This window comes from Antedon bifida, chromosome 2 (assembly GCF_963402885.1).
Source record: "Antedon bifida chromosome 2, ecAntBifi1.1, whole genome shotgun sequence".
Classification (NCBI taxonomy): domain Eukaryota; kingdom Metazoa; phylum Echinodermata; class Crinoidea; order Comatulida; family Antedonidae; genus Antedon; species Antedon bifida.
This window is the reverse complement of record NC_136227.1, coordinates 2,374,742-2,396,043: the sequence shown is the minus strand read 5'-3', so window position 1 is coordinate 2,396,043 and position 21,302 is coordinate 2,374,742. Positions and strand designations below refer to the sequence as shown.

The window sequence follows — 21,302 nt, the reverse complement described above, 5'->3', positions numbered from 1 at the left end:
CAATTTATTGGCGGCCATTTTGGAATTTGGCCGCCATCTTGAAAAATAAATTACAATCAGAGTGGCTCCTAGGCAAAAATCAATTGGTAGGTCCCAACGAAGCTCCATGCCAAATTTCGCGCTTTTGTCCACCGTGTAACGATTTCGTCATTTTTTGTTGTTAAGCCACCTGACTATTATGACCATTTACACACAATGCGTAGCTGACAAACGGTTCCTGCTCAGGATAGATGACAGACACACAGATTCTACGTTGGACAAGCTACGCGGTTTTCCGCTTACCGTTACCGCTCATCTGTGTAAATTGGCCTTTAGGCTCAAATAAACATCATTCATATAACTATATCAAATTAATAATGAATGAAACATTTTAACATTCAATTTTTTTATGATTGTTACACTTATTTTAATCTGTATATTTGTTTTATAATCAATTTTAATATGAATAGACATACATATTTTTATGTTTTATATTTATCTTAAAATGTATTTGTTTTACTGTTTTTATGTCTAAGGCTCCCCACCTGACAGTGATTTAGTTCACTTTTGGGGTTCCTGTCTAAGGGTCCTCACCCGACAGTGATTTAGTTCACTTTTGGGGTTCCTGTCTCATGTTCTGGCTGTTATTTATTATGTTTTTGTATTTTATTGTTTTGTTTTTATTGTTTTGAGATGAATAAATGAAATGAAAATGAAATTTTAATTTAGGAATGATTGGGGATCTTTGATACTTGTTGATGAAAGATATGGAAGAAATCCAACCAAATATATCTCTGGTAACTATCTCTATCTCCCACTTTTTATATCAATTTTATTTACTAACTTATACTATTTTATTCATCTATTAGATTCTTTCTGATTTGCAAAACTTAAGCCCTGTCTACACTATCATACTTTATGTGACAAAAAATGTGATGTGTAATATATTTTTCTAGTTTCATTCAACATTTATTTAGAAACAGTTCAAGAAATAAAAGAAGCATACATTTACAATAACTTAAATGGTAATATTAAATAAGAACTGTTTATGGGATCAGAAAAGAAGAACTTGTCAACTACCAACCCCTAAACAAGAAAAAAACAAAAAACCAACTGCATGGCCAATCATTAGCTAATAGTAGATCTATAAATTATAATCCATTTAAGCATATCACTACCATATTTGAGCATGTCACACTTTTTTTTCAAATAGTGTAGATAGTACTTTATAATGTACTTAAAATCAAATACTGTATAATTTTCTAGTCATGCTGTCTGTCTATCAAACTCGGTATGATTGAAATTTGCAACCATACTCTAAATTTTCCCCATCAAAAAATATTTAAAAACCATCGTTCCCATCGACATGGGATACATCAGCTGTTAGGGTGTGCTTTGTGTGTGTTTTCATCAATTATTTTGAGTAGATTTAACAAGAAGTTTTTTCACTTTTTAAGGACTTTCAAAGTGGATCAGAAACAATGTTATTCATATCAAATATGCTGGTGAACTTTTACAATCACTTGAAGGATTTGCCAAAGAGAGAAAGGAAAAACAAAATGAAAGGTAATCAATTGGAATCAATCCAGCCAATTCTTTTTTTTAAAGAAAGAAAAGTTGACAAAACCATTTTTTTTTTGTATTTAGATGCAAGCTGATACCATTCTCTTTCCTCTTTGTAAGTCTCTTGTCTTAAATTTCCAAAAAAATATAGAAATACATTGATATGATATAACAGATTCCATTTTAGTAATAAACACATCTTTTATTTCAAACATTCAATTTGTGGATCAAACTTTGTTTACTCCAAAGTTATGTTTTTATGAATTTTGTTTAAAAAAGTTAATTATTGATTCCATTTTGTTTGTTGTATTTTGACATACCTGTAAGCTGATACCATTCTCTTTCCACTTTAGCTTTATAAGAATGTCCAAATTATTTTTTTTATTTTTGTTTAGAAAAAGTTAATTATTCATACCGTGTGTAAAAGAAACTAGTTTTTAGTTTGATAAAAATCATTGTTCAATGCCAACTTATTAATATTTGTCTCTGATTAAGGAGTTTTGAAGATTAACCAGTGTTCTATCTTACGAAGTTCGTTCAAGCGCAGCCTATTTTACGTGAGAACAAATCCCTATCAATCGGTCACCCACGATTAGTGATGATTTGCAATGCTAGGATCACGCCTTCAATGACGCTAATTGATCTCATTATTAGTCTATTATCTCGAAAATTGTTCAACGTTACCTTGAATGCGTATCCAGATTATTATTGTTGTCGTTTATCGCGAACATCTAGACTTCTCGATTACTATTTCTAATTGGATTTATGCTGATTGTTATTGGAGATATTGAAATTTATTCTTTATTACCACTCGTATAATTCTGTTTTTATTTAAATCAAAAAATTTAAGTATTCAAAGAAAATTGTTTTTCTAACCTGTTAGGTTCTAGAAATTTTCAAAAATAGCAGCATCTAGATTTATACAAACAGTGTCTATTATTTGTGGGTTTCTTTGGAAATCCTTTATTTTATTGAAAATGATCTTTTTTTTCTCTTCAGTCTTAATGTATCATCTTTACCAATGACTCCATCACAAGTGATACAAACAAATATTACCCATAATGCAACCCCTCAGTCTCCAGCAACTTTGTATCAAACCAATAGCACTACAACCCTTGGAAAGAAACCCACATTTGCAGCTCTACAGACACTTTTAAAAACAAAGGCAGAACAAAACAGTTTAGAGTCATCACCACAAGGTTCTGTGCAACCTTTTCCTCAGACTCCTGTTCAAAATGTGCTTAAGAGTCATGCTCAAACTCCTTTACAAACCATAACGCAGACTCCAGTCCAAGTGACGCCAAAAGCTCCAGCTCATACCACTCCTCAAACCTCTGCTGGCCAGGCCATCAAGAATGTGCAACCTCAACCTGTTTCTCCACAAAATGTAATCGTAGCCACAGAAGCAGCTCCAAAGATGTTCCAAGTACAGCAGTTCCTACGAGACGCTAATGGCAAAATGCAAGATGTCCGTCAGTTTGTGAAATTGGCACCATACCAGGCGCTAATTAAAATTCAAGAGAACGGAATTGATAAACTTTTAGTTGTTGATCTACCTAAACCAGTTTTAACGACAACTCCTGCAACCATTTCAAATGCTATACCCTCCGTCCCAACTGTTCAAAGACAACTACTGGTTACACCAGCTGGTCTGGTTCCTAATTCCAATCCAACGACTTCATCAAGTCTTGATTTCTCAAATGGCAGCAACACTGATCTCACCAATAGTTCTTTACAGAATGACATGTCCTCAAAAGCAGGGTTAAATGCAGATGTAAATAAGAAAACATCTGATAGTTTATCCGAGCAACAGATGCCAACTGCTGGTGAAAGCATCTGTAAGAAAAATCAACATATAAAGATTGAGTATGAGCAACCAAATGTAGAGAAATCTTCAAAAGAACTCCTTCTGAATGGAAGAAAAGAAATTTCTAATGATTTAAAAAAGACTCCTTACAAATTTGTTGATATTCCTCCAGAAAATATAGCCGATAGTCCAGATAATATTCAGGGAACACCAGAACTCTTTGACACTGAGTCTTTACCATCACGTGATGGTTCACCAGTATTGAAAAATGAAAAGATTAAGGATGAACTAATAGAATTGGGTTTGATCGATAATGAGAAGCCAAACCAGATTGCAAAGGATTCAAATGCTCAGTCAAAACCAGTTACAAGAAAAAAACTGTTTAGAAGAACAAAAGAGAACTCAAACATTTATATGAATATTAATGGAGAATTTAAAAAGAACGTTGTAGAGAGTAATGGTCAACTTAAAAAGGACATTGTGGAGAATAATGGTCAACCTAAAAAGGTCATTGTGGGGAGTAATGGTCAACTTAGAAAGGACGTTGTGGTGAATAATGGTCAACAGGAAAACGATTCTATTGAAAGCCCACTTATAACACGAAGATCGAGAAGAAGGAGATTAGGGAGTGAACAAGAAAAGAAGAGGAAAGACCTTTTGGATGATTTAGATCCTAGTGGAGAGGTAAGTGGATCATTTAATCAATCAATCAATCAATCAACTAATCAATCAATTAATAATCAAATGTTTTTATATATATAGTTTGATGGTAAACATTTTTAATAGATGTAGAATTTATTTGATGTTGTACAGCAAGGAGTAAAATGTTCTAATATTTATTTAATGTTTGAGTTTTTTCTCTTCTAAACATTTGTTTTTCTTTGCTAAACATTGAAAGCTCTGTCTACACTATCAAACTAGTTTGAAAAAAAATAGTGTGATATGCCCAAATATGGTGTCGATATGCCCAAATATGGTAGTGATATGACATCATCATGTCCATATATGGGCACATCACATTTTGTTGTCACATAAAGTTTGTATAGTGTAGACAGAGCTTTATGCAATGTTTATTTCTTTTAACTATATAGAATATAAATTAAAAGGTTTGCATTCTTTTACCTTACAGTAGAAACAAAACAGTTTAGTTGTCCATGAAAAATAAGTGAATTTCATAGGCAAATTAATCATTATGTTGGATGAGTACTGCTGCTAAGGTACACAGTTTTTAAGCAGTTTATGGATGCCACCTAGGCAGATAGATGCATTACCTTACAGGTGTTTAGTGTAGTTATCTCTTTTCCAGGTGCTAAACAAACTTAACCGTCGTAATTAAATTAATTTAATTTTTCATTCAAACATAAAACTGTCATTTACAAGTTAAAGTTTAGTAAATTTAAAAAATTATTTGTCATTGTTTTGTTATGTAAGTTGTTTATCCAACTAGCTATTATTATATTCTGATGATATATGCTTAATGCAATTAAATTACTAAAGTAAAATATAACATAAAAGTGGCATATGCTTGCTTATCAATTCCAAGGTTGTGGATTCAAGTCTCAACCGAGTACCTAGATTATGGTTTCAGATAATAAATATCTAATTTTAATAATATCTGATTTTTTTCATTAGGGTTTTTTTTAAAGATTTTAAATTGGAAAAATAAAATTGGTTTTTTATTTGTATTTTTGTAAAGATGATTTTTGTCACCTAGGTTATAATTTAGGATTGGAAGCCGATGATCTCATTTTGAGGTTTGAAATACTGTAAACTAATGAATATTCATGAAGAACAGTAAAGCTGTTATGTTTAATAATATACTAACTATTAAATATTCATCCTAAGTATATTTTTGTTTAATGATCCATTCTTTATGTAAACTTGGTGTTAATGTAATCTTCTTTGGTTTGATTGACCTTTTCACTTAAGACAGAAATGAGGTTTTGGGTGTTTTTGTAGCATGTATAGTTCAAAGCCAACATAACTTAATAGACTGTAAATAGTAATACTGTAATGATTTTGTTGAAATTGAATCGCATCAAAATTCTGGGTTAAAATCTCAATTGGAGCAACTTTTTCTCATCCTCACCGATTTCTCTGCTTCAGCAATTTATAAATTATTGAATTTCCAAAATATATGTTTTTTTTTTTATGTCTATCAAATTTTGTATATAGAGAAAAAAAAAAATAATAATAGACGATAGAAAAGAGATAGAAATGTAAACTAAATATTAAACATAAACTCTGATTTTACAGTTAAAACTCTCCCAAAAAGGCATGAAAAATCACAATTTTGTTTACTGTATAACATGAATTCTGAAAACCATTAGGTTGTTTGTATATTATTATTTTACCATAGTATTAATAATTCACCAGTATTTTGTCGTTTGTTTTAGGAGCAAGAACCACATTTTTGTTTTGAAGAACTCTGTTGTGCTCTCCACCACCAACTTTCACCAAATCTGCAAGGTATGTACGTAGCTATTGATACCTCTGTAAAGCTCTGCCTACACTATCAAACTAGTTTGACAAAAAAAAAAGTGTGATGTGCCCAAATATGGTAGTGATATTCCCAAATATGGTAGTGATATGACATCACCATGTCCATATATGGGCACATCACATTGTTTTTGTCACATAAAGTTTGATAGTGTAGACAGAGCATAATACTATAGACAGATGTCGCGTGTCATTGGACAAGGAAAGTGTTAAATCTCGCACACTGTCTTTTTCCTTTAGATAGCAAAATTTTATCTTCCTGTTTTGTCAAATTTCTGGACACATAAAATAGCGCCATTATGATCAATGGAGATAGGCGCAACCACGGCCAGCATGCTTCCTATTATTAACCTGATGAATTGTTTACGTTAAAAAAAATTCTTCTCGTTTTAATCTTGTAAGTGCGGTTACAAAAATCTGAGGTCAGTTATGCGACACACATTTTTATCACAATTTTACATTTGCGTCCAATTGATAAACATCATGATGAATGTAATTTTTAAAGGATTTTTAGGAATCCTCTCATTGAAAACTAGAATAAGAGTGAGAGTTTGGTTCACATTAACTATCATTTTGTGTTGTGACTTCTATGTGAAGTTATGCTTACATGCATGTGTTTGTGAAATCCCTCAGATTCACCCACCGTACAACAAATTCATTTGCCTTCAAAATTATAACTATACCAACTTGAATGAAATGCATGGCTACCGTTCTTTTTTTTTCGCTTTTTATCTTGGACGTTTGTATAAATCCCTATACTGTGATTTACATCTTAATTTTGTATCTAGGCACCCCAGTTAATTAACTTGTTCATCAAGTGTACACTTGTTCCTCACAGTCCAATAAAAATATGTTTAATCATTTTTTGGCAACGCCTTGTATGCCATAAAGTGGAACGCTAGCATAATCCTAACATCCATGCCTGACAGCTTTTGTGTGAGTAAGCAATTTCGTCATCCGAAGTTGTGAACGAACCTATTAGAGATGCCAACTAGGTGTTAAATTATCCGATCAAACGAGCTGACAAATGACATCGTAATCGTCTCGCAGACTATCAGAATGATTCTACGCTTGGTGTCGAAGCGTAAATAATTTGTGGTGGCACGTTTGGTAGGCCTTGCGCCACTTCAATTGACGCCTTGTACAATTTATCTAAGCCCGCTTCACTGACTTTCATCTTTTGTTTTCATCAAGGGAGTGAAGAGGTAGCTTCCTTCGAATAAAACCTTACATCAGCACCCCCTTGAGGCCTACAATATTGTACTGAATCAATCCAGTAGTAACTAAAATTCATTAGCATCTTATGGACAGCTTTAATTTGAGTTTTAAGACCATTTATGTCCACATTGAAAATTATTGAGTCATTACTTGTATTCAATTCTAATTTTAAATCATCTCCAATAATTTTGCAAACATTTGCAAGTAATTCTCTATTTTACAAATACAAGTTTTACAATTACCTGGAAACTGAAAATAGCAAACTTTATTTATAAACTTAATGCTAGTTAAAACACAAATTTAGAACTATGTTAAATATTAACCCTTTTATAGGATACAACATGTCTTAAGCTCTGTCTACACTATCAAACTTTATGTGACAAAAGAAATGTGATGTGCGCATATATGGACATGATGATGTCATATCACTACCATATTTGGGCACATCACATTTTTTTGTCAAAATAGTTTGATAGTGTTAGACAGAGATTTAGCGTTTCCACTTAATACTCATAGTAAACAATTTCCACCTAACTTCTATGTTCTATGTTTTTCTCTTAAAACAAATGACAATAAATGATACTTGACTTGACTTGACTTGACCAACTATTTGGGGGACGGGGAGGAGCTTGCTCATCAGGGGGCAATGTTTTACTTTAAGGGGTTTACGGAAATGTTAACCTTGTATTAGTGTCTCAAACAGGTTTAAAACACTACTCTTGTTAATAGCATATAAACTGACGACAACCTGAGAACATTCCTTTGTGGCGAGGATTGAGCTGTCTAAAAACTAATTGTTTGCCATGATAAACGATAAGTTCCAGCAGTATGGAAAGATCTTACAGACTTCAATTACAGTTAATTATGGATCAATTCTGATAAATTGTGACTTGAGAGATTTACTGGGATTGTTTCTGGTGCTATCTGGTTATTTGCCGGTCACCTATGAGGATTATACTCTCTTTTTGGATTCCCAATATAAGTTTCTGTTTTTGAGGGAGATTTATCCACAATCAATCAAGAATGCCAAATCTATTGCCATCTTTAAACAATTGATGAAAACCCATCTCTTTCGAATTGCATATGAAATGATGTAATTTCCACCTTGTTTCGAGCCTTGTGGACTTTAGACAAAATTTTATTTTGGTTAAGCGCTATACAAAAGACAATTATTATTATTATTATTATTAATTAATACTTTGTTTTCTTTTTATTCTAAAATATTTCCTAAAACAAACATCAAATATATACATTAGTTAAATTCTTTTAGTAAATTTTAATTAACTATTAATAAACTATTTCTTTTATTTTCAATTATAATGATGATGATGATAAAGATGATACAGTAGTTTATGAATAGATATATTCATTATGCGTGAAATTATTTATTGTTATAGTTATAAGAATATTTATGATTTATTTACCTTATTTAATTAAAGCCTTAACAGCAAACTTTCCAAACTACAAGATAAGATAATATTTATTGGTCCATCATAAAATATGTTGGAAATTCATTTTCAAAATGGCGTACACATACAAAATACATATAAAAATTACAAATATAAATAAAAAGAAAACATGTATTTAAAAATAGGCAAACTGGATGAAGATGGTGAATTTCTTAACTTATTCTATCAGAAAAACTTATTCTTTTTATAAATTGTATCAATATAAAAATATTCACATCAAAGAGATATTATAATATCTCTATGTTCACATTAAATGAAAAAAAAAATGTGCAATTTTTTAAAGTAATTTACTTGTTTTTTGACTTTCCAAACTACTGTACAAGATGGTGAGAATTGGATGCCAACTGTTGTTGTTTATTGTTTTAAAATAGCTACATTTAAAAAAAATTAAAATCTAACATTTAGAAGTTTGTTAAACTCTTATTCTATCGGAAAAACTTATTCTTTTATAAATTTTATCAATATTATAAAAAAGATTTGATTTTGGCTGAAGTTATTCACATTAAATGAAAAAAAAATTAATGTGCAATTTTTGAAAGTAATTTAGTTGTTTTTGTGAACATTCATAGATTGTGAAGTAGGTATCATGTCGTCATTGTAGCTCAAGTACTGAGCAATGAAACAATTATTGATCATGTTGGTGAGAATGTAACGAGAAAAAATGACAATACTCCCTAATCACTTCACAACATCACCATCGTAAAAAATAAGCTCTTCGCTTGTTACTCGCCATGAGGCGACGTATACATGGCATTGACAATCGTGTAAGGGTGTTCTTGATTAGCGAAAACGTCGTTACGATGACAGTGCGAGAATGCGCTTGGGACGTCGTCTAGGACAGCAATCGCTTTTCTGTAAGCCACGGCCTTCCTAATCACTACTACGCTTCGTAAATGGATTCAAATCGCTTGCGTTATAGTCAATTTCGCACCTCTGGTATCGTTAAATCGTGTGGAACGTGTCATCTAGGGAGATTAATATCATCATTTGCCTATTTATCAATCTGTATCTTCTCACGTTTTTGTCTGTTCTTACAAATTAAGATCGCATTCGAGCAGTATGTGGTGAAATCGGTTGTATGGCCGTGTCAACATTTGAAGGTCATCAACTCAATAATTAGCCTGTTTTGCAACTCACAATAGAATTATATTGAAATAATAATCATTGTTTTATACATAATGGCAATAAACTGGATATTAATATTCCTACTGGAGATTAATTTTCACAATGTATATTATTATTTCTTCGAAAAATATTCTTAGATCTCCATAATACCTTAGTAATAATATGCATCCATGGTTTTGACACAAACAATTGCTAAATTATAAAAACAGAAAGCGTTCCAGAAAAACTGAGTTCAGAAAATGTCTGTTCTTTTCTTTTAGAAATTTAAAATTCCCAAAAAGTGTCATAAAAGTTATCATCTGTATTTCTGTATTGTATGCTTTCTACATCCATGTTCCTCTTCATAACTTGTACATGTGTTTTTATGATTATTTTTTAAGTTTTTAAATTGTTTTAAATTGTGAATATTTGATTGAATAACACACAAATTTGAAATATCATTTTTAATTTTAAGATGGATGGTCAAATAAAAAATGATATTTGAAGTTGTTCTGTTATTCAATAATATAGTCAAACCGGGAATCCCATCATCAGTGGGAAGCTTTTCCTTTGGTTCATATATTTATACACAATTGCACTGGTATTCAAATAAAGTTATTTTATTGTAAACCAAAGAGGGTACCCCAAAATACTCACTTCAGGGCAGTTTTCAAATGTAGTTTAAAACCTTCCCAGTACAAATTCTGGTCATTTTGATATCCAATTATTACTTGTACATACCCCTAAGATTTGGATGCCATATTGATAATAAACGAAACAAACAAAAATGAACAAACAAGATTCATTATAAATTATTTTTTAAATAAATTTTATTTTCACATAAAATACTACTAAATTCAGTTTGAGAGATAGATATAAATTTTAAAAATACAATGATATAGTTAAATTTAACCATACAATTAATTCATAATTATTGATTTTTTCTTATTTGTCTTATACAAAATATTACAATTTTTAATTATCACACTTTTTTATTTTATACATTATTAGATTTGTATTAATAGTTTTTAAAAAATAAATTAAAGATTCATTTTCACATAAATTACTGCTTTATTCAATAAAGTTTGAGAGACAGAAAATTTTACAGATACAATGATATAATTTAATTTAACCATACAATTATGATTCATAATTATTCATTTTTTCAAAGTCTTGTACAAAATATTAAAATGTTTAATTATCACACTTTTTTTTATAGGCTTAACGAAAATCGAAATCTCTGACATAAAATCATCATTTGTAACGGACTGTTTAAATAGTTCAACTAAGTCACTATCCTCAACGTGTCAATGTTCAGTTGATAGGTCAACGACTGACCAATATGTTTTCTATGGCCAGCTGATTCCTGATCATATGACCGGCTTATCTACTGGTCAACCCCAGCTTGCATCATCTGGTGAGTACTTATTTATTATGATAATTTTTAATTGTGAAAAAAAAATGTGATGTGCACATATATGGATATGATGATGTATTTGGGCATATCACTACCATATTTGGGCAAATCATACTTTTTTTTCATTTGATAGTGTAGACAGAGCTTTACTAAGATCATACTAAGATTTTAATTTACTAATAATAATTGTATGATAATTTTATAACTATTTATCGTCATGGTACAGTACCCTCTTTTTCCTTGCGATCAAATCTAACCCTTCAGCGCAATTTGGTGGTCTAGAAGTTCTGCACCAGGTTGATGATCATGAGGTCATGGGTTCAAGTCCCACCCAAGAATCATCAAATCAATCAATTCATATTGTGCATGTATTCACAAATGTGCTTCAATAAGTTGTACAATTTGTCCAACCAATTATGTAATTTAAATTGGAAAAAATATTTTAAATATTATATAATATGATAATTTATTATCTTAAATTTCACCCATTGATCTCACCGTTGCGTACTTAACCCATCTAATATAGCAATGCATTTCTTTCTAATTATTGCGAAACATGGACTGGGGGGAAATTTGCCGAATTGATTGAACTGCAAGAACGCCAAGCACCCTTTGACCTGTAGTATGTTATACTGCTCCTTAGGTTAGCTAATATTCTATATTTAAATGATGAGGAATTGTTGTTTTGTACCTATTGACTGATATGCATTATCAACAATATGTCATTTCAATTCAGCTTTTTATATCCAATCAATTTAGAATTTAGTTTTATTCTTATAATCTGTTTTTTTTAAGATAAAAAAAAAATCCTCCTGAAATAATTTTTGTTGTTGAATATGCCATTTTAATGTCAAATAATAGTTATTGATTTGTACCAAAAATTGGATTAAAAAATTTTTTTTTTTTTAAATTATTACCTGATTATGTAATTTAAAGCAAAAAATAATCAAATTGTCTGTCAGACAATGGGGTTTTTGGTTAAAAGTAACAATTTAATGTTGTCTCTTTATAAGTAAAATTATTTTTGTTTTTTTTCCACAGAAGTAGACCTAAATAAATTGATTGAAACTTCAAAATTGCCTATTCAAATTAATTTTTTTTTGGGAAAATACATCTTTAAACTTTTACCTACAGTTTTTAAGCCCTAGTGTATTTATAGAGTAAAATATTTGTGTTAATTTTTTCTTCACTAAATTACAGCAAAAAGAGAAAAAAAAATGTTTTATTGAATAATTTGCGAAGACGGTGATAAAAAAGACATTGAGAGTGATAATTTTGAACGGCTACCGTTTATCTATTGTGTCAAGTGACCCATCTTTAAATAACCTCTTCAAAAACCCTTCTTTTGTGTTTTTGTTTGTTTTCCTTTTATCATTTGTCTTTTATTAACATCTGCACGATATTAAATAATGTGGGAAGAAAGTATCAAGATTGGTTTTTTATTGCCCCCATTAAAGTTATTGCTTATTATTACCACTGTAGGCTATATCCGATTCATTTATCATATTTTAATCAATTAGTAGATTTCTTATTTTTGTTTCTTTACGATTATGAATTATGTTTTCTGTGTCGTGTATAAGTGACGATACTCGAAGCGCCCATAATAATTTGTTTGCTTTCCAATTCGAATGCCTGCAGTAATTTATTTTGAACTTTAAGTGAAATAAAATATGTATTTGATGAAATAGACTATGCATAGTGTTATTACAATGTGTCTAATTGTTAGGATGAATCATCATTTTATTGAAATAGTTAATAGTATTATTACATAAATATTTGCAAATAAAATGTAGATAAAATAATTTATATTTAATATAATAATAATATTTTGTGTTGATACATTGTTGATATGATAATACATTAAAATACTGAATAGTAGTAAAAATTTGAAAATAAAATGTAGATAAATTAATTTGTATTTTTTTAACAAATAATAGTATGTGTTGATACTGTTGATAATACATTTTTATTAACAAATATGAACATTTTTTTCTTTTACAAAACTATTTAGCATTTTCAGTAAAAAATATTTGAAATATAATATCCATATCTATATTATAACAAAGTTTGTGCGTTTGTGTCATTACAAGTTTTTTCTACTTCACACATCTATACACATAGGGTTTCAAAATGACCAGGATTTTACTGCGACATTTTGAAATGTATCCACCATCTTAGATCCAATATGGCTGCCAAAATAGTGTTTAAATTCTCTACCTAGTCTATGCTTTTTAACTGTATACAGACTGTATCATTAAAGATGTACTGTCTCTCAAAAACATGAAAAATGAAGATTAATAAAATCAGACTTTAAATAGGCCATTTTGCAGTTTTAATAAAGTTATTCATTTCTGTAAAAAAAAAACAAATTATGTCACTTATAAAGAGGCAAAAGAAACATTTCATTTTAACCAAAAACCATTGTTTGACAGATAATTTAAGTATTTGTTTCTTTAAATTACATTTTTTTCAGGAAAATATTTTTTTTTTTGATCCACTTTTTGGTCAAAGTGAATAACTATTATGTGACTTAAAACAGAATATTAAAAAAAAATATTGAACAAAAACATTTTTTCATGGGGACAATATATAATTAATAAATCTATAATAAATTGATTTAGATATATCTTTTTGCATGGACGTACACTACAGTGCTGGTATTAATCCCAGCTTATATAGATGATCTTTTTGCATGAACGTACACTAACTCAACCCTCAACTTTCGAGTCTTCTCGGATAATGACTATAAACTGTAGGTCCCGTGTACACATAGCTCATGTGCACTTTAAAGGACCTAGTACATCTTTTGAGACGAGTAGGGGGCTACTCCGGTGTACTAGTCCACACAAACACAGCCACTGTCAAACACAGCCACTGTCGCACACAGCCACTGTGCAGTTGGGACTGGACCGTTTTTAGAGGTGTTTACCACCTGTTGGTCCCGATCCTTCACTAACAGTGTTAGTGAGAAGTTGAATAAATAAAAAAAAAACCCCTCTTTGAAGTTAATTAAACACCCTGTATTATTTCGTAATTTTCTGTCTGCTGCCCTCTATATCAGATACAGTAATTCTTCCTATTCAGTCTATTATATTCCATCTCTTTGTACTACAATTCCTAAGGGAATAAAAATACAAGTTCCAGCAAATAATGGAAGTGTATTACTACTGTCAATTATTGATTGACATTTGGATTCTTGTTTCTAGTGTCGTCAATTTATAGCAATAATTGTTCTTGCGTTTTGTAAATTGCAACTTTTGTTGTCGTTAAAGATGTATTGGTCCAGAAGGAATAAACGGGAATTTTTTGAAAATCAATATTATACATTTCTCACTTAATATATATACAATAAATTAATAATAAAAATAATTGGGTTAAACTAGTTAATTTTTATTTAAAATAACATTTAGATTTTGGTTTATAAATGCACCCCATTTTGGATAATAATGTAAAGTAGTTTATCTATCCTGTAATTGGCTAGTATATATATATCTTATTTTGTTTACATAATATTGTTTTTGTTCAGTACATTGTAACATTAGAAAGCCCTATGTGGTAATAATAATAATAATAATTTATTTGGAAGCTACACTTGAAACAGTGGCACACTTCTTGAATGAAGGTGCATCCAGAGTAAGTAAAATAAAAGTTAAAGAAAAAAAATGATTTAACAATAGGCCTATTTACAAGGAAACTTAAACTAAATTATGTACAAAATATAAAAAAAAAAAACTGATCATTTTCATTGTTGATTTCCCTTCTCTTTTTCCATGCCCGTTTGGTGAAACCTTTTCAAAATGTTTGGTCTATTGTTCCATTATTAAATTGGTTCATTTTAATATTATATTCAAATACTTCAGTAACATTAGAAAATGTTACCCTGTGTGGTATATAATGTTGTAAACCTTGGCAGAAATTAAGCGCCATAAAAATGTTAGGTTGAAATATGTACTGGTGTAGTATTGAATGAGCACTAGATACCTAACAGGTCGCCACCACTTGTTATTGAATTTAACCTAATTTTAATTACGCACTATGCAAGTATTTACCTTGGTTGTCGTCATTGGTATCAATAATAATCATGATGAAGTACATTAGGTGAAGGTTATGCATAGTGTAACATATCCAGCCTCGTTGTTCAACCCCTCGCCTGAGTAAACACGCAGACAAGGAAGGGAAAGTACGCCAGGAATGCATCGAAACGCCTCAGGCTTCTTGGAGCCGAAAAACCAACACGGCATTGATTAGGAATTCGACACAATCGCTTGTCACACCTTTGACGGGTCTTTTAAATGAAATTACGGCTGGGTTATTGATTGCTATTGTTTAAGCTGTTTGCGAACGTGCTATGGCTAGTAGTAATCGATGATATCCAGCCACTGTGGCTGTCTTTCTTTCAATAAAGAATCAAGACTTAATCACTAACTCATTAAAAAATTACTAAACTGGAAATCGTTTCTTAGTTTGCTAGATTGAAATGAGACGATTATACCTCGTATTAATATATATCTGTGAATTGACGTACATTGTTTAATGTTCCTATAGTGTTATGTCTTTGTGTTTTGATGATATTTATTTTGTTTTGGCCGAGTCATGACATATCACTGCTTATCCTAGCCCTAGTTCTCTTGTGAAACTAGTACGGGGTAGTATACAAATTTAATAATATTTGTTCAATGTATTGAGCTCATTCAGAATGTAACATAATGAGTCTATGATTTGCATCCATACAACGCGTACTACTTCATATTTTAGAACTCAAAGTTTCAACATTAAATGCTATGTAATTTTGTTAAATTAGCATATACAAAAAAACAAAAATGACTTTTATTTATTATTCAAGTTTATTCAAAAAATAAATCACAACTGGCAGTAGTAAAACTGAATTGCATGTGATGTACAATTAATAAAATATTTAAAAAGGTGTATATAGATAAAAACATTTAAAATTACAAGTGAAAAACAATAAAATACATAAGAAAAAAGTAAATATAAAAATGTACATATGTTAGTTTTCCCCTCTGTCTCTGTTTTAAATTAATTTTAAATTAAAATTAACTTCATTTTTAATATTATACTAAAATATACAAATTTAATACGACATAATTACACATGAAAAAAAAATTGGCAATGGAATGGTGCAAGTATTACTGTTGAGTTGAATCCCTACAGACTCACTACAGAAACACAATGTTATGTGTTTATTTACTTTATAATTATGTATGCATAACCCTTTAACGCGTGTTTGTTTTATAAAATACTCACCACAATAATGCTATTGTTTTATTATACCAATATATATAAATAAAAAAAAAATATATAAACACATCAGGCAAAGAACATTAATTCTAAACCGCCCGGTGATATACTGAAATTTAATTAATTAATTTGAAACGATAAAGATGAGGAAATCTGTGAGAATAAGAAAAAATTTTAAATATTTTTGTGATTTATTGTCGAAAATGTTTCAAAATTTTTTCAGGATTTTCATACAATTCTTACTGGTGTGAGGAAGACAATGCGTGTTATCAGCCACAATTTTGTTATGAATGTTACAAACAAAACCCGCAAACAAAAATGATTGGCGTGAAAAAAGTTGAAGATTCTAACGCTGGTCATGTAAGTACATTTATTTATTTTTTAGATTAAAATGGTTTCAAAGTCAAATTACTGAAAATGACAATGATTTGAGTATCAGTGGTTGGATCTCAATGTTGTGGGTATATGTGGCTGGATCTCAATGGAAATACTAATTTAAATAAGCACTGAAAAAGGGACAATTCTGTGGGTATCGGTGGCTGGCTGTCAATGGAAATATAAAATAAAATAAACAAAAAGCTAAAAAACTATAAAGTAAAACAGAAGGAAATTGCAAAGGTTTCGGAAAAACACTATTTCTTCAATTAGGCTTAAGCTCTGTCTACACTATCAAACTTTATGTGACAAAAAAATGTGATGTGCCCATATATGAACATAATGATGTCATATCACTACCGTATTTGGGGCATATCGCCACCATATTTGGGCACATCACCCTGTTTTTGTCAAACTAGTTTGATAGTGTAGACAGAGCTTTAGATTAAAAAAATGGTTAATATACATGTAATATTTTGTATAAGTTTGTATGTTGAAGACCATCATCACATTTCCAATAGAAATATCGCATTCATATCAACAATTCCTTCCGCATTATCTATGATTCAATGTTGCCTTCCAGCTGTTGAACTTACCCCCACAGCCCTGCCCCTCGCAGTCTAACACCTGTTGTAGGCCTGGTCTTTAAAAGACTTAATCATATTCAGCCTTAGTGGCTTGTTTCGCGGTATCATCAAAGCAAATTAACACGTTAATCAATTAGAATAGATTTGTTAATTAACCCTCATCATTTTATCTAATTAGAATTTCTAATCTGCTTATTGTACTTCCTGAATTACAGTCTGTTAGCTCAGTAGCTCTTTTTGTATTTTATACAAATGTAAATTGATATATTTAATTGTGGAGTTTTGGTTAGCTTTAAATTTCAAGGTTGGGGGTATAGTCCAGACTAGATCAAGTGTTGTAACTTACGATCGACTGTTAAGCTCTGTTTACACTATCAAACTAGTTTGACAAAAAAGTGTGATGTGCTTAAATATGGTATATGATATGATAACATCGTGTCCATATATGGGAATTTTTTGTAACATAAAGTTTGATAGTGTAGACAGAGCTTAAAACAACTCTGACGCAACGTAACCACAAAGATCACATGCGACGGTTTACATGATCTACTGCGTCATGATTACTTACGGCGGGCTTACATCTGAGTGAGAACCAAACTTAAGCTTCACATGAGACTTAGTTCATCCATTCCCGTTCGAATTCAACTTTCTTTTGGATGCGAATGACTTTTTTTTAAATGCACCCACCACCCAAGAAACTTTTGAATATCTAAAACTTGTTACTAGCTAGATCCTCTAGAAACACCTTAAATAATTATTTCTAATATTGTTTTCATAAATAGAACAAGAAAATACAAATTTGCACTTTTATTGCATTCCCAACTTGGATAATCAAAAATAAAATTATAAAAAAACAATATCAGATTTGTTTGTACAAATTCTGTGCTGTTTTTTTTTTAATTTTTATAGTAAACATGTTTATTTTTCTTTATTCAACAAACACTTTATTATTATTTATACAATTATTATTTATTACAATATAAATGCTTTAACAATAATACCGAAGTAAGAAACTCAGTATAATTTACTGACACAAAAGATGATGTTTTAATAAAGTCTGTATTACTGGTGAAAAGTTATTAGCCGGCGAGAGTATTGATCATTTCTTACTCTCCATAGTGTGTGAAAAATAAAATAATAGTGTTAGCAATTTCATAAAGAAATTATATTACAATATAATCTTTAATGAATATTTTATGAATTTATAGAAGAAAAAAATGATGCAAGTGACTAAAGTAATAGAGCCAATTATTGTTCGCGCTAATTGGCTTATATATTTTTGCAATTTTGTCATATTTGGATTTTTACGTCTTTGTTATTGGCTTATGCTTGTCACTTATTGATGTTTTATATGGAACTTATTAGCGATAGTGGATTTTGGTTTTCTTTCTTTAATTCGTACATTTATATTGGTCTTGGATAATTTGTGTACAATATTAAAATTGGTATTAAATGTCCAATAAAATATTGTACATGTGTGCATGAAGTATTGTTCATCATTTTTTTGTTAGATTATTAGTTTAGTGAATGGCATGTAGTGTTAATGTAACAGTTTAATGCTCTCTGATACCGTTACCATAGTTTGATTCTCTTAAAAAACATTTTTTACAAGAAAAATGTTGCAAATTTATTAAATATTAGTGTATGAAATTATTTTTGTTTCCATAATTGTTTTATTTTTTGTTATAGCTTAGAATTTATAGTTCTGTCTACACTTTCAAACTTTATGTGACAAAAAAAATGTGATGTGCACATATATGGACACGGTGATGATGTCATATCACTACTATATTTGGGCATATAATTATCATATTAGGGCACATCACACTTTTTTTGTCACACTAGTGTGATAGTGTAGACAGAGGTTTATTGATCATTATTACACTGTTTGTTGTCACTTGCTATACCTATGAGTATAAATGGGCACTGTCTTTAAATAGATTTAGTAGTTTAGTAGTAGATATACTGTAGACCTAATCCTTAAATTTCATAAAATCATTTAAACAATCTTTTTGTTTATTCTTAATGTTTGTGACTTATATTAATACATAATTTAATTACTAATAACTAATTTATTATTAATAATTATTTAATAATTCTAAATTTGTAAAACACCAGCACCATACTGACATGTTATTTAGCTCTAATGTTGCTACCGTACCCCGCGCACAGGCACTTTGCGACTGTGTGACTTGCGACTTCACGAAACAACGAGAGAATTCTATGCGATCATACCACTTTGCCACATATATTTGAAATGTTATACGGTGGCGTTTTGCTTTCGGTGACTAGATTTGATGATGTATGATTGCTTAACAGTTATGTAGACACACCATTATTAATTATTTCTCTTTTTTTTAAATAACCACTAACATTATTTTCCATCTTTGTTCGTATTTTCATTCACATATTCTTTTTTTTCTTCTTTATTCATTATAGATATGGTTGTTTACCAAACATCTTAATTTCTGTCAAAATGTTGTGCAAGATTTGTCAAGTTACTTTTCTTAACTAACAACTTCACAAATGCAGTGCATTTGAATACACTAGACAAATGATAGGCCTATAGCCTATTGTTAAAGGCTGACCAAGTTTTGAGCAAAGTCTGTCTACACTATCAAACTATTTTGACAAAAAAAGTATGATGTGGCCAAATATGGTAGTGATATGACATCATCGGGGTACATCATTTGATAGTGTAGACAGAGCTTTGCACTAGCAAACTATTGTTTCTAACCTCTGGGTTTGCAGCTGTGCTTACTCACCAAATGTTGTCTAGAATTACAAGACTAAAGCTCTGTCTACACTATCAAACTAGTATAATGTGCCCAAATAGGGTGATGATATGCCCAAATATGGTAGTGATATGATGTCATGTCCATATATGGGCACATCACATTTTTTTCTCATATAAAGTGTGATAGTGGAGACAGACCTTTACAAACAAAACTTTGCTAGTGGTAGGCTTAAGTTAAACGATCTGTTATGCAATTTTTTGGACTTTATTAAGCTAGCTAGACTAATCTAGATTGACAAAATCCAATGAGAAATTCATAACAGTGAGTTGTTTTTTGTTACATTGGTCCCTAAATAAGGAACCAGTCATAGGAACCATGCTGACTTCTTTACAGTAAATAACTATAACTTGAGATGGTAATTGGATTAGTTGTAAATAAGAATGTATAGTTTATTATCACTATTTGACCAATAATAATTTACCTCACTAAAACTCTCCACTGGAACAATTTTATAAAGTCTGAACATTTAAGTAGGCCTACTATTGCCGCCATTTCATACGTCTTTTTGTACCTTTTGATAAGACGAAGCAGTGATATATTTGAACTGTTTGAAATTCAATGATGTTTTTTTAGTAAATTTGATATATTAAAGTATGCTTATTAAATGTATTGATTTATTGTAATAATACTAATAAATGTATTTATACTGTTTTTGATCTACCGTATACTTCTTTAAATACAATCTTTAATAAGAAAAAAAAACCAAAATATAATGCTAATTACGGATTAGTGTATTTGTAAGCGCTGCGTTCATATTTATTGAATCCGAACGGAATACATTTAAATGTTTTTGTTTCTTTTTTCATTTCTCCGCGTCCCTCATTCCGGCCACTGTCCACAGGAGGGTTAATTTATTCATTCCATAATATTAATTTATTCAAGACAAAACAAATATAAAAGGCAAGGAAAGACCAAACAGGTGCTAAACACCTATGCTAGTTGGTCAACCCAGAACAGAGCACAGAAAAGAAATTTACGTTCTACAAAGCATCTACAAGAAAGCGACCAACTACACACATTTTTTTTTTGGTTGAGATCGGCCAGCGTTACCCAAATCTTAGCTGTGGTTATAAGAGACACCAACCCATACCCAAAGAGATATTTATTTAAGCATTTTATGTATATACAATACAATTATACATATATACAATGCTTTTTATTTATCCCAATGGATACCGTAATACAACATGGCTAACAAGAATGAATGTTTGGAGATATATCGAGTTT

General features: G+C 30.3%; 1 protein-coding gene across 3 annotated transcripts in view; it reads left to right on the top strand.

Annotated features, from left to right (window-relative positions):
• LOC144835713 (Fanconi anemia group J protein homolog) overlaps nucleotides 1-20,726 on the top strand; it is a 59,971-nt gene extending 39,245 nt beyond the window's left edge. For all 3 annotated transcript variants that reach the window (XM_078690781.1, XM_078690779.1, XM_078690780.1), the window contains exons 26-32: nucleotides 709-776; nucleotides 1,437-1,545; nucleotides 2,542-4,033; nucleotides 5,746-5,818; nucleotides 10,859-11,056; nucleotides 16,539-16,675; nucleotides 19,717-20,726. In XM_078690781.1, the coding sequence (XP_078546907.1) occupies nucleotides 709-776; nucleotides 1,437-1,545; nucleotides 2,542-4,033; nucleotides 5,746-5,818; nucleotides 10,859-11,056; nucleotides 16,539-16,675; nucleotides 19,717-19,788 (2,149 nt within the window). In that variant the 3' untranslated portion in view covers nucleotides 19,789-20,726. The remainder of the gene's footprint in view (nucleotides 1-708; nucleotides 777-1,436; nucleotides 1,546-2,541; nucleotides 4,034-5,745; nucleotides 5,819-10,858; nucleotides 11,057-16,538; nucleotides 16,676-19,716) is intronic.
• The last annotated feature ends 576 nt before the right edge of the window (nucleotides 20,727-21,302 follow it).